Source organism: Barbus barbus, assembly GCF_936440315.1.
Source record: "Barbus barbus genome assembly, chromosome: 3".
NCBI classification, from domain to species: domain Eukaryota; kingdom Metazoa; phylum Chordata; class Actinopteri; order Cypriniformes; family Cyprinidae; genus Barbus; species Barbus barbus.
Window position 1 is genome coordinate 21,303,934 of NC_136731.1, and position 14,969 is coordinate 21,318,902.

At 36.3% G+C, this 14,969-nt stretch overlaps 1 protein-coding gene across 1 annotated transcript in view; it reads right to left on the minus strand.

Annotated features, from left to right (window-relative positions):
• Positions 1 to 225: 225 nt before the first annotated feature.
• LOC306856267 (tubulin-specific chaperone D-like) overlaps positions 226 to 14,969 on the minus strand; it is a 47,660-nt gene continuing 32,916 nt past the window's right edge. The window contains exons 30-39 of the mRNA XM_079395425.1: positions 14,310 to 14,393; positions 13,751 to 13,909; positions 12,259 to 12,397; positions 5,557 to 5,678; positions 5,232 to 5,309; positions 4,903 to 4,992; positions 2,205 to 2,292; positions 1,992 to 2,104; positions 1,826 to 1,910; positions 226 to 822 (exon numbers count right to left, since the gene is read on the minus strand). Coding sequence (XP_079251551.1) covers positions 808 to 822; positions 1,826 to 1,910; positions 1,992 to 2,104; positions 2,205 to 2,292; positions 4,903 to 4,992; positions 5,232 to 5,309; positions 5,557 to 5,678; positions 12,259 to 12,397; positions 13,751 to 13,909; positions 14,310 to 14,393 — 973 coding nt within the window. The 3' untranslated portion in view covers positions 226 to 807. The remainder of the gene's footprint in view (positions 823 to 1,825; positions 1,911 to 1,991; positions 2,105 to 2,204; positions 2,293 to 4,902; positions 4,993 to 5,231; positions 5,310 to 5,556; positions 5,679 to 12,258; positions 12,398 to 13,750; positions 13,910 to 14,309; positions 14,394 to 14,969) is intronic.

Consider the following 14,969-nt stretch of genomic DNA (forward strand, 5'->3'; position numbering starts at 1 on the left):
AATAAACCCTTGTGTCTTTCCACACCCGTATGACTTCTTTTGTGAAACAAAAGTATTTCAGATAATCGATGTAGCTTTTTCCATTATGCAACAGTTCATTAGTTCCAAATAGAACTAACATGCACCATTAAAATATCAGAAAGTTTTCAAAGTGTCAAAAATACACCCTAAAATTATAAATGACATGAGTCAGTAAACTGGAATAAGACTGCAGAATGAATCAGATGTGTGCCCAGTCTCAACAGGTTTATTGAAAAGCACAGCCTCAAAAGACTGATTCATTTGCTAAACTGTTTTCTAGTTCAACTTGTTGACTCAAATATCACGAAGGGGAGTAAATTATGACAGAATCTTTTGAATTTTTGGGTGAATCATTTCTTAAATTTTTGTTGAAGTGGAATATAGATAAGACACCTCTGGAATTGGATCTGGCATTTATACTGGATACTTCATTTGCCTCTGAAAGAAATGCTATGATCCACACATGACAAATCATTTATAATAATGACGTCAGTAATTTGCAATATTTCTATGAATGCACTTAAACAGAGCATCACTACTCAACTAGACTGTTTCTACATAGCTGTAAAGTAAGCTTAACTCTGTGGTTTAGAGCCACCACAAGTCCTTGTTCTGGGAAATCATAATAAAAAAAGAAAAAAAAGAAATCACTGAGCATTTTACATTTTACTTGAGAATTTAATGACTGTTAGATGGACATTATCTGACAGCAGGGAGGACATATGGACACTGTCCCTGATGTCCACAGAGAAAGCAGTGCAAAGAGGCCGTCAGGTGGGAACGGATTTATTGGGGAGTAGTCTGAAACAAACAAACAAAAGAGAAGATAAATGCACTAAGACCATAATAAAGAACGCCTACACATTAAGGTTGAAAACTGGCACTGCAATAATCTTTTTTTTTTTTTTTTCCTCATGGCTTTATTTCCGAGGTAGATGACAATTATTCAACATCTATTCATGGAAAAATTGAAAAATACTGTGATTTATAAATATTTATCAGAGACTTATATTTGTTGAACAGCTTCATGAACATGAACTGATTCACTAAACTGAATCTTAAGTGAATGCAACTTATCAAAGGTAATTTGCTAATGAAGTTTAAATATGAGATGCTTTTTAAATCATCTCCGTCATAAATCTCTTATTATCATGAGTTACAAGACAAAAAGGGATAGCAAGATTAGTTTAAATACTCTTAACAAACCTACTGGACTTTAGGAAACCTACTGGTCATATAAAAAGCACATTAACGCGTCAGAACTTTATGAATGGCTCAGAGCCGTTGGAAGTTTTGATTTTCAACGCTCTGGATTGGCCCGGAGTAGATGTCTTACCTCAGAGCGCTCTGAACTCGTACGTGCTCAAACCGGTAATCTAAACACACAGCATCAATCTGGCAATTTACTGCTAATGCTAAAAACGTCTCATACCAGTAAACTGCCTGAACAAATTTACTGGTATTTTTGAAAAGGTCCTGTTCACACATGATCTCTTAACAGTAATTTAGCGGTAATTTACCAGTAAAGTCTGTATGTGTGAAAGGGGCTGTTATGACAGCTCATATTTTGAGAAAGCCATATTCATCAGATTATGAACACATTTTCTGGTAACTGAAACCTAATGTTTTCTGTGCCCGATTAGGAGACCAAACACCCACTAATGCATTCAAACGCCTCGTTCGCCCACCAGTGGATGAGTAACGCAGGAAGCAGCATCTGGATATCAGATGCGGTTTGCTGCAACAGCCCCCACCCTACAAAATGTTCTCACATAAAACCTTTTCAGTTGCCTAAATGTGTTACCTTGGCTACCAGAGTCGGCCTGGACACTCCCAACCAATCACAGAGCTGATTCCTGTGGGTCCGCACTGTGGCGATGTCACTTTCCCTTATACAGGAAACAAGAAACGACCATTAAAATTGAAAGTACTCATCATGATCCTCCAATAAGCCCTGTGTCAACACTCACCAATTAGTGTCACTAAGCGAGGCCATGACATCAGCCAGCACTTGATCATCATCAATGACATCATCGTAGGTCAAGAGCATCTCGTATACCTGGCTGGCTGTCGTTTTCCTGATCTTCAGACCCAAGAGAGACAATGGAGTCAGAATTAAATACGGGATACAACACGAGTGCCTAGACCAAGTCTGGACTGAAGTCGCCTGCTAATGGTCTCACCACAGGGAAGGGGTGACAGAGCAACATCAACAGCTGCACTAAGACCTTCTTCCTCACATCACCCTTGAACTGCACCATTCCACAGAACCTACGGTCAAAGAGCCAATCAGAGAGAGAGAGCTCAGACATAACGACCAATCACAAGAAAGATCACACTAAAACCAGGAAGCACATTTGAAATGACATTTTTAGCGTGATTAAATCAAAACTTAAGTTGAAAATGGTTCATGAAAGTGTTTGAAACTTTTTTTTAACATTAAAACATTTAACATTAAAAAGTTAAAAAGTAAAGATTCTGGAAGCTTTTTACAATGCTTGAAGATTATTTCTTAATAATTTAAGGCAAGACACTCAAGGTGAATAGCGTAAAAATAATTCATAGAAATACCTAATTGTTGTGTAGTAACTAATGGAGATAACCATAATTCAAGTTGATTGATTACATTAAGTATTAAAAAGTATAACATTTTTTCAATACCGTTTAAATATGTAAATGAGGCATTAAGTAAATCTGCACTAATTTGTATACATTTCCAAAAATAAATCTGAACACTGGATAAAGCCAGGTATTTTTTTTTATACATATTAAAGTTTTTAGATAGGACATTTTGGCAAAGAAAACGGTCAAAAAGATGTTTTCACTATGTTTTTAAGAAAAAAATATAAAGTCAGGCAAATTATATTAACAAACTTCTCAATAAAAACCTTCAGAATACAGCTTTAAGGTTTGCTGTATGCAAGTGCTACTGAAGTGTAGAAAAAAAGCTTTAAAGCTCCTGAGAAAAAAAACAAACAAAAAAAATCCATTATAACTGAAATCTACAGACGGAAATAGAACAAAATGCATTTGAAAAGGTATTTTGGATGTTTCTTTCCACTAATATGTAACAAGTTATGAAAGGCCAAATAGCTCAAAATCTTAAAATTGACCAGTGCATGAAAAACAATTTGTTTGCCTCTAGTGTCCTGCCTTTACAGTATTAACAAAACATATGCTATTTTATTAAATCTATTTTTAAAATGTTTAACATTATTATATACAGTGCCCTCCAAAACTATTGGAACAGTAAAGACAAAATTGCTTTGTTGGCTGTGGAGACAAAACATTTATAAATATGATTAAAATATGAATATGAGACAAAACTACAGAATGTCACATTTTATTATTGAGTGATTCAACACATAGATGTTTTACCAGCTAAGAAGTTCAGCACTTTGAGAGTTTCATCCCTCTATCTGATGTGAGCATAAGTATTGGAACAGTTGCCTCACGGGTCTTTCTAAGTGATCAGCTGTGTCCTGTTGCATTAATTCTTCAGATATTAAAAGCAGGGAATGTGTCGTATCAGTTATATCCATTACTTCTGTATTCTGAATCTTGCATTCGATGATGACACACAAACCAGGATGAAGATGAGGGAGCTGACTTTGAGAGAAAAGCAAGCAATTTGGATGCTAAAAGAAAAGAGGAAGTCAATTAGAGCAATAGCAAAAACAAAGCGCATGGAGAAATCAAGAGTTTGGAAACCACCAGCAACCAACAACGACCTGATCGGCTGAGGAAACAACAGTAGTTGATGACAGACAAATCATAAAAGCTGTGAAAATGAACCCTAAAAGACGTGTCTGTAAAATCACCAACAACTTCCAGAAAGCTGGGGTGATGCTCTGACAATCTACTGTCCTCAGGAGACTTTGACACAGAATTACAGATGCTACACAGCAAGATGCAAACCTCTGACCAGCACCAAAAATAGAAAGGCAAGATTAGAGTTTGCAAAAAAGCACAAAGGTGAGCCAGAAGAGTTTTGGAACTGTGTTTATGGACCGATGAGACAAAGATGAACCTTTATCTAAGTGATGGTAAAAGCAAAAATGTGGAGAAAAAAAGGGAACTGCAATGATCCCAAGCATACAGCTTCATCTGTAAAGCATGGTGGAGGTGGTGTCATGGCACGGGCATGCATGGCTGTCTCTGGAACAGGCCCTCTCAACTTTACTGATGACTTGATGTATGATGACAGTAGCAGAATGAATTTGGAAAGGTACAAAACCATCTTGCCTACCAATATTCAAGAAAATGCCACCAGATTCATTGGGAAGTGCTTCATATTGCATCAGGACAATGACCCAAAACACCCTGCCAGTTCAGTCAATGAATTTATAAGGGCAAAGAAATGGAAAATATTGCCCAAGTCAATCTCCACATTTAAATCTGATTGAACATGAATTTCACCAGCTGAAGAGGAGAGTAAATGCAGAAACTCCCCAAAACAAGCAACAATTGGAATTGGCTGCATTAAAGGCTGGGAAAAGTATTTCAAAGGATGAGACCAAGAGTCTGGTGATGTCTATGGGTCACAGACTCACTGCTGTGATTGTGCGCAAGGGATCTGCAACTAAATAATAGCTTTTAATCTTTTATATCTGCCTTATGTTCAACTGTCCCAATACTTATGCTCACATCAATGAGTGGGATGAACTCTAAAAGTGTTGAAACGGCTAATAATAAAATGTGACATTCTGTAGTTTTGTCTCATATTCATCTTTTAATCATATTTGCAAATGTCTTGACTCCAGAGCCAACAGAGCAATTTTTGTCTTTACTGTTCCAATACCTATGGAGGGCACCGTAAATGGTGAACACCCAACTTGTCATGGGCCCATATATCTACAGAGTGTTGGAAATGCAACTTACACAGCAATACTTGACAACAACTTCTGGACATCTTTGGACTTCTTGATTTCCTCTTTACAGAGCGACAGTAGCTCTATGCAGAATGGATGACTGAAAACAGAGAAATTACATCAGAATAAAACAAATCAACCAACACACACATCCACCCTTAGCCTCCTCGTTTCAACACAAGACTTGGCCGGGCTCATCTTAAGTTCTCCCAAAGGATCCCTGTGTGAGTTCTTTCTGTGTATTTCTGTCATGATATCATCTCTCCTGCCGAGCTCTGGATGGTTTGTGTATCTGAGCCAAGGGAGGCAGTAATGTACACTGGGCTTTCCCACGCTCACCTCTCCTCGCTGGCGAAGAGGTCAAAGCAGCCGTTAGCCAGGAGTTGGTCCATCATCTTCAGCAAAGGTACAGAAACTCTGCAAGCGGATCAAAATAAATATATCATTTAGTTTACAGCCATCAAGTTCCAAAAAAGTCAAAAATAGACATTACCACATTGCTATTTAATATATTAAGCATTTTTTGTTGGATTTCCAAGCATATATACCATTACCAAGATGTAATATTACCCAATACTGTGATTGAAGGTTTTGGTCATACTGCCCACCTCTTCTTCCCTGCATTTGTTTTGAGGCTATGTTGTGTTTTTCAGTGCACTTGTACCTGTCATTGCGCAAGTTATCTCTGAAGATGCGTAACAGCGTGTCTCCAAACTGCTGAAGCGCTGTGACATCCTGCTGAATGCTCTTCAGATACTCGAATAAAGACTGAGAGGAATAACGCACCTGCAGACACACACACAAGCATGTTTTCACTAGTGACAGACTGTTATATTAATGATTTATTCATTATTATTTATATGGTAACATTTTAGTTTAGGGACCAATTCTCACTATTAACTAGTTTTTTATTAGCATTAATATTATATTAATATAGCATTAAATCATATTTTAGTTTCTTAAGCTTACCAATACTTAAACTTAACAACTACAGTGGGTACGGAAAGTATTCAGACCCCCTTAAATTTTTCACTCTTTGTTATATTGCAGCCATTTGCTAAAATCATTTAAGTTTATTTTTTTTCCTCAATGTACACACAGCACCCCATATTGACAGAAAAACACAGAATTGTTGACATTTTTGCAGATTTATTAAAAAAGAAAAACTGAAATATCACATGGTCCTAAGTATTCAGACCCTTCGCTGTGACACTCATATATTTAACTCAGGTGCTGTCCATTTCTTCTGATCATCCTTGAGATGGTTCTACACCTTCATTTGAGTCCAGTTTTGTTTGATTATACTGACTGGACTTGATTAGGAAAGCCACACGCCTGTCTATATAAGACCTTACAGCTCACAGTGCATGTCAGAGCAAATGAGAATCATGAGGTCAAAGGAACTGCCTGAAGAGCTCAGAGACAGAATTGTGGCAAGGCACAGATCTGGCCAAGGTTACAAAAAAATTTCTACTGTACTTAAGGTTCCTAAGAGCACAGTGGCATCCATAATCCTTAAATGGAAGACGTTTGGGACGACCAGAACCCTTCCTAGAGCTGGCCGTCCGGCCAAATTGAGCTATCGGGGGAGAAGAGCCTTGGTGAGAGAGGTAAAGAAGAACCCAAAGATCACTGTGGCTGAGCTCCAGAGATGCAGTCGGGAGATGGGAGAAAGTTGTAGAAAGTCAACCATCACTGCAGCCCTCCACCAGTCGGGGCTTTATGTCCACCAACGTTTACCATCCAACCTGACAGAACTGGAGAGGATCTGCAAGGAGGAATGGCAGAGGATCCCCAAATCCAGGTGTGAAAAACTTGTTGCATCTTTCCCAAAAAGACTCATGGCTGTATTAGATCAAAAGGGTGCTTCTACTAAATACTGAGCAAAGGGTCTGAATACTTGGGACCATGTGATATTTCAGTTTTTCTTTTTTAATAAATCTGCAAAAAATTCAACAATTCTGTGTTTTTCTGTCAATATGGGGTGCTGTGTGTACATTAATGAGGAAAAAAAATGAACTTAAATGATTTTCGCAAATGGCTGCAATATAACGGAGTGAAAAATTTAAGGGGGTCTGAATACTTTCCGTACCCACTGTATATAGTAACTATTAATAAGCATCAAATTAGGAGTTTATTGAGGGAAATTGAGAAAAAAAAAAAGGTTTTTAATGTTGTTTTAAGTGTTTTTAATCACTAGTCAAGATTACCTCATCTAGTTTTGACTGATAATGTGAAATGATAAATGTTCAAGTGTGTGATTCTGTACCTCACAACTGTGTTGTGAAATCTTGCATATAACATGAAGAATGTTGGTTGGTCGGTTGGTTGGTTGTTTTTAGATAATGTAAAAAAAGATTTCACACTATTTTATAGTCTTTTCAGGCTGTTAAACCTATCTAAAAGGTCTTACTCTATGTATTTGTTTGCACAATTAAGGCCATTGAACACTGAGTTCGAAAATTTTCGCACGTTGAAAAATAAATACGACCTCACGTTGTGTCAATCATGTATACACACTGCCTTCGAAACTTTAGTCCGTCATAAAAAAAAAAAAAACGGACCAGGTTCGATTTTCAGTTTTTTTCGCATCCGTAGCAAGCATTTTGATAGGAAAGGATGACGAATACGAAAAATGCATACAAAAAAAATTCAGACTTTGTGTACAAGGACCTTTACTCAAACTCACATGCCTTAACATGGCATATATTTACACAAAACATGGCATTTAAATAAAGTGTTATCTTGCAAATGCTTTGATAATGAATGAATTATATGAATTATTCAACATTATATACGACTCCCCTGCAGCAGTGTGTTATTGTGTGTGAGTGGTCAGATAGGGCACGATTATGTGCGGTATCAGTCCAAACTCTGCTGTATGATCCAGAGGGAAGCTCCATCATTCAGCATCGAGTCTGTGAGAACCGCTCATTTAACCAGCAGTTTTGGCTCGTAGAGATCACGCAGTTCCAGGCTGAAGGTGAAAGCGTAACTTCTACTGTGGCTCTAATCAAAACACTGCCAGTTTTTAGGGGAGGACTCCTTTATTGGTCCAGTTGGCAGATGAGTTGACATTTACTATGCGCAAAGCTCCTGTTAAAAGCCTTCACATTGTTTTTCCTTCATCAACAAACACTGGTGGATATAAATAACAAAAGGGCTTAATGCTGTATCAAGCTCTCGCAACAGCCACTGGAGCACAGGCACTGAGCCTAAAACACCAACAAAGTGGAACAAAGGAAAGATGGAGAAAGAAAATGCACATCTACCACACTTTATATACAGAAATAAGATTTTACAACTTGAACTTGCTGTTTTATAAAAAGGTCAAACTACCTGATATTTATTTGCTAACTCCTTTTGTGTGGGTCTGTATAATCTGTTTCACATTTTCAAAATATTTGTGAATGTATCCCTACAAAAGAAAAAGTGTCATGTCATTGACCTCTATAATGCAAATACATTAATGTGTTTATAACTATGGTTTAAATGTGCAAATTCATTCCACAGAATATCAAATGACTAAAATGATATCAAATCTCCAATCCCAAAATGAGCAATAATAATAATAATAATAATAATAATAATAGTGAAAAAAAAAAAACACACTACCATTTGAAAATTTGATGTTTGAGGATTTTCTGGATTTTTGTTATAGTTTCTACAAAAATATGAAGCATTTTATATTTTATTCTTTTTATAAACAAACTAAAGTTTTGTCTGTGCTCTTTCCATTTAAAATGAGAGGCAACCACTGCATTTTAAGTGACAGTGACGTGACATATGGCCAAATATGGTGACCAAGTATTTGTGCTCTGCATTTAACCCATCCGAAGTGCACACACCCCCGGAGCAGTGGGCAGCCATTTATGCTGTGGCGGCTTTGGTGCCTTGCTCAAGGGCACCTCAGTCATGGTATTGAGGGTGGAGAGAGTGCTGGCTCCCCCCACCGACAATTCCGGACCTGAGACTCGAACTCGCAACCTTTGGTTTACGAGTCTGACTCTCTAACCATTAGGCCACGTCTTTTCGTTTTTCATTGATACAATGTTGTCTCTGCCACCTCAGACCTCTGACCTCACTGACATGAAGTGTGGCAATACGAGGGATTCCTGTAATACCTGATCACCCTTCTTTGAAGAACTTCATGAAGTTTTTCAAAGCATGCTTTGTAAGTATTGTTGATTTTTCTTTCTGTTATAAATGATGTAAACTAAAGGGGTCATAACATAGTTTTTAGCTAAAAATTTGTTTTATTAATTTCCTTCATGTCCAGGCTTCTGATGACGAGGAGTCACACCAAAACTTTCTAGTTGGAATACCCGAAAGCGAAGATGTTGCACAACATCCCCTGTCTTTCTCCTCCATCTAGCCCCTGTAAGGAATCGTCTCAGAGGGTAATCTTGGAAAGGACGGTTTAGAGAACCTCCCTCAGGCTGTTCCTGTTTTTGGATTGACTTATGCCTTGAATTTTGATTAATGAGCAATACATTAAACGCATACATTTTCTCTTTGTTTAATTAGACAAAATCTCAACATACCTAAAGTTACCTGAAATTTGTTAAATGGATTTTGTAAAATGAATTCAAATAAACTGAATTCTAAAACAAAATCCTTGTTTGTATTTTTGTCCTTGTTTATTGTGCAGCTGTAACAAAGAATAATGAATTGGCAGATAAATCAGTCAAATTAAACCAGTTAAATAGTTATATTAAAAATGCAATTTAGTCTAATAAAAGTTAACTTTAGTGCAATTGAATATTTTGAGTTACCTTAACTGGTCAATTTTAGTTATTGTAACAGATAGTTAGTTCAATGAACAAACACTTTCCAATGTAAAGAACTTGAAATGTCTTGTTTGTTCAACAAGACAACATCTACTTTTTTAGGGCAATGAGCTCCCATAAATTTTTTAGGTTCAATCAACTTGTACATAAAACATAACAGAACGAAACAGCAGATGGCGCTTATGAACAGCAATGATACAGTGTTTCCTGGGTTACCGCTTTAAAGAAAAGAGAGCTGAGCTTATGAACTCTACATTAATTTGCATCATTCAGAGGCAAGATGAAAACTTAAACTTTTCTAAAGACAGTCAGTTCCCCTCAGAGATACATTCATATAAACTCTTACTCCAGTATCACGGTTTGTTTGGCATCTCAACCGATTTGAATCGTCACATATTTGAATCGATTTTCAACTGGCTCGTGGTTAATCGTTACATCATTAAAAAAAAAAAAAAGTTTCTTGAGCAGCAAATCAGCATATTATAATTATTTCTGAAGGATCATGTGACACTGACGACTAGAGTCATGATGCTGAAAATTCAGCTTTGCGTCGCAGGAATAAACTACATTTTAAAATATATTTAAATTAAAAACAGCTATTTTAAATCAAAATAATTTTTCACAATATTACTGTTTTTGCTGTGATTTTGATCGTAAATAAATGTCTTGGTGGGCACTGGGCAGCAAGAGACCGTTCAAAAGTAAAAAAAGTTCAAATTAAAATATAAAAACAAAACAAAAAATCTTATCAACCATTTTGAATGATATTGTATAAATGAGGGAAACAAAGCAGCTAATAAAACAGGAAAAAAACAAGAAAAAGTATAGGAAAATGCTTAAAAAAAAAAAAAGAAATCTTACAGAGTAAAGGAGAAAGGAAAAGATCAAGTGTATGAGCTGGCGAGCTGAAGATCCCTCCAGGAGCCCTCAGTCAGCACCGAATGCATGAGTGCAAATGTGAAGGGACATGGTGCCAATCCCACTTGCTCTGTTCCAGCTAAATTTGTTTTGAATGAATCCTGGCCCACGGGAGAAACTGTGGTTTTGCCTCGAAGCCATTTACGCCCTGTGCACCTTGAGGCCAGGATGGGCACAGACTTGCATTTGAGGCAAAATTTCAGTTTATTCAAACACATGTCAGGAATTTTCTTAAAACACCAAAGCGTTTCAACACCAGCTTATTTTTTGAAAATCCAAAATAACAGACCGCTTTTGTGTTGCAATTCTTGCAAATCTGAAATGAAGCAATGTGAAGTAATACTGCATGGTCTAATAGTCTTAATTTCCCTGAAACTATTCACACTCCTGACCGCGGTCACTATAGACAGACTCTCTGGAGAACAGAGTGTCGACGGCTCCCTCTGTTGGTCACTGCTGTGTCTTTTATCACCATGCACTTTATTCTAATTGATCCATTTCTGTGACCTCACTGTTTGCCTCATATGGATATTCTGATGGCTGTGGTTACATTATGTTGTAGATTTATTTTTAATCAAGCTTTTCAACCAGGTGTCAGTGAAACGCATTCCAGGGCATGCAACGATTGATTGATATTTATTTGGATTTTTTTATTTAAGAAATGAATGTGTTTATAATGCATTAACTTGATCAAGAGTGACAGTAAAGAAAAAGTTTTCTAAAAGATTTCCATTTTAAATAAAAGCGGTTTCTTTTGAATATGCTATTCATCAAAGAATCCTAAAAAAAATTAAGCAGCAAGAATTTTTTCAACATTGATAATAATAATTGTTTGTTAAACAGCAAATCAGCATATTAGTATGATTTCTGAAGGATCACGTGACACTGAAGACTGATCCAGAAAGTTCTTTATCATCACAGGAATAAATTACATTTTAAAATATATTCACTTATTTTTAAATTGTAATAATATTTCACATCATTGCTGATCAGATAAATGCAGCCTTTTATTTACAGCCTACTGTAAATAAAACATTTCCATGTTCTTTCTTTCTTTTAGAATGAACAACTACTTTATTAACAAATTATTTCTAGTGCTGTTGTCAAACAATTACGATTAATCGCATTCCAAAATAAAAGCTTTTGTTTACATAATATATGTGTGTACTGTGTACACACACACATACATACATATATATATATATATATATATATATACACACACACACACACACACATATACAAATAAAATTGATATTTTATATATAAATATAACATTTTTCAAAAATATATACATGTATGTGCATGTATTTATATGTACATAATAAATATAGTACATATTGTGTAAAACTTATTCTGGATGTGATTAATTGCTTGACAGCACTAATTTTATTATGTGTTGCAGTAATGTTTGTTATTGTTTACAATAGGACCGTCAATTGGTTAAAATGTCATTTGAATGAACTTTAATTTATTAAATTATTAATTTATAGGACTAAATGGTATTCTAAAGTGCAACTGAAAAAAGTCTTTAGACTGTCTGTTTTAACCTTTATAAAGGTTCAATTTCTGTTTATAACAAACTACACTTTAAGCCTCACAAGGGGAAAAAAAAAGTGTCGACTGAGGGTGAATTGTGTTTATGCGGTGCAACCTACTGTAGATTCGGTGAGGCCACCCACAGACACAGCGAGGCCCAGGAGCGTGTGGTACTGGTACTGATGCAGCCGCAGAAGCTGTGTGATGTGAGGGAAGGCCTGTGAAGCAGCGTTCCAGTTCAGGGAGTTTCCTGTCTCTCTACAGTCCATATGAAAAAACAAAAAAATAAAAAACACCAGAGGTCAGAGATAAACATGTGTGAAGCATTTGGGATGGGTCTTTTATTCAACAACAGCTAAAACTGCAAGCAGTGAAAAGAAAAATATGTAAACTTCAAATGCAAAACAGCACCTCCCAAATTTAATGACATAATGTAAGTCAAGTTAATGCCTGACACATCTGATCTTTTGCACGCAACCCAGAGGTGCAGAGAGGTGTAGGGAGAGCCAATATACAAGATGTGAACAAAACAACAAAGACTCCCAACCCAGAATAAAGGACACAAAAAGCATTAATAATTCATTTGTGATTTACATTAAATAAATTAGACCAACCTTCTGAACAAATCTCCTGCAATATTTTCTGGCAAATACATTTTATGTATTTATTTTTTAAATCAGAGAGGATATGTAGAAAAATAAAAATTAAAAGACCCAAAAATAAAAATGGAAAAATGACCGAAGTTTCTAATGCTAGGGTCAATAATGGACTCTCTTTAGTGTTGTATTTTATAGGAAATATATTACAGAATTTAAAAAGCAGCCGTTTTGTTAACATTTTACAGTCAAACATAAAGCTTTGGACAAATTTCGTAACATTTCAAATCTGCCCCCCAAAAAAAAATAATTGGTAACACTTTAGTATAGAGAGCAATTCTCACTATTAACTAGTTGCTTATTAGCATGCCTGTAATTAACATATTTGCTGTTTATTAGTACTTTTAAAGCACATATTTTGCGTGACCATATTCTAATCCTACCTAATCCCTAAACTTAATAACTACCTTACTAACTACTAATAAGCAGCAAATTAGGAGTTTAGTGAGGCAAAAGTCGTAGTTAATGGTTCTTTAATGGCGATAATTGGACCTTAAAATAAAGTGTGCCCAAAAATTTAAATCTTAATTATTGATTGTACTTGGGCTATCCAAAACTGTCGAAAAACTGTATAAACTCAACATTTCGATGCAACTGATTAACTATAACAAGCAACTCTGATTCTCTGGTGCAGAGAAAATTTGGTATATACTGTAGGGAAATTTGCCATTTTACTCAAATTCAGCCAATTAAATTGACGTGAAGCACATTGCCACAAACAAAGTGATGATGTTACTTTCAGCAAGTGCAACCTAATGCTTGGGTGGATGCATCAAGCGTAAATTATGCTTTGTTCAATTTGCTTGTTAGTATAATGGCATTAGTATCAAAATACGAAGCCGCACACATTTTTGCATATCCTAAATCCAGTGATTTGAAGTGAGCAGTAGATGTGTTAGTAAAACTAGACTGTTATTAACACTCCCGAGTACGATCAAACCCCTGTGGCACTCACGGAGGGAAGATGCGCAGTAGTTCCTCCCGGTGGGGAATGTCAGGTACTGCAGGGTCTGTGCTGTGAAGCAGACGCAGGAAAACGGTGCCGGCGTGGGCTCGGTAGCGGTCGATCTTCTCTGCAGCCTGCTGAGCCAGGCAACACATCAAACGCTGAATTCTACACAAAATTAGAAATATCTGTGAGCGGTCTGCAATGGCGCATAATGCTTACTGCGACTAAATTTAAAGGGTTAATTCACCTAAAAGTGTCAATAGTGTCATCATTTACTCACCTCAGGTTGTTCCAAAACTGTATACATTTTTCTTTCAGCTGCTGAACACAAAAGAAGATATTTGGAAGAACATTGACTTCCACAGTATGAAAAAAAAAAATACTATAGAAGTCATTGGGGACCAGATTCTGTTCGGTAGACCCACATTCTTCAGAATATCTTCTTTTGTGTTCAACAGAATATAGAAACTCATATAGGTTTAAAACAACTTAAGGTGAGTAAATGATGCCCTAGTTTTCTATTTTGGGTGAACTGTCCCTTTAAGCAAGATTGACAGCATCTCACAGGTCAGAGGAGAGGAGCTCTGGAGCAGACGCCACTACCAGCAGGGTCACGTCCATAAGGCTGCTCATTGCTGCCGCTCTCACCCTGAAACAGAACGAGAGCGAAGAGTCAGAGCTACACCATGACTGTCAAACACTTGACACTTCGTTAGTCACAAAGACATTATGACAACTGCGCATGTTGATTGTTGACTCTTCCAGCATCATCTTGAAGGTTTTGTTGTGCCTGGAGGCACCTGTGGGGAATGTGAGGAACGTGTCACTCGTGGAGCAGCGAGGGCAAGGCCGGAGGGCAGTGGCAAACAATGAATACGTTTAGTGTTACATTTAAAAGTACACTACCGGGCAAAGTGAGTAACATTTACAATCAGCCAAATCTAAAAAGCTAAATTAATTAAATAAATATATTAGGACTATCAATAACTAAATAGATTAAAAGACATAATTAGATTAATGAAAATGAAACACTTAAATCATTAATTCAACTCTCTTTGCACAATTTTTTATTTATTGCCTAAATTTTATTGCATTATTTTATCATTAATCACAATAAATGGCTACATTAAACTGATTCAACTCATTATGTAACAAGGATGTAATAATTTTATAATAATAATAATAATAATTATTATTATTTGCATTTAGCAGACACTTATCCAAT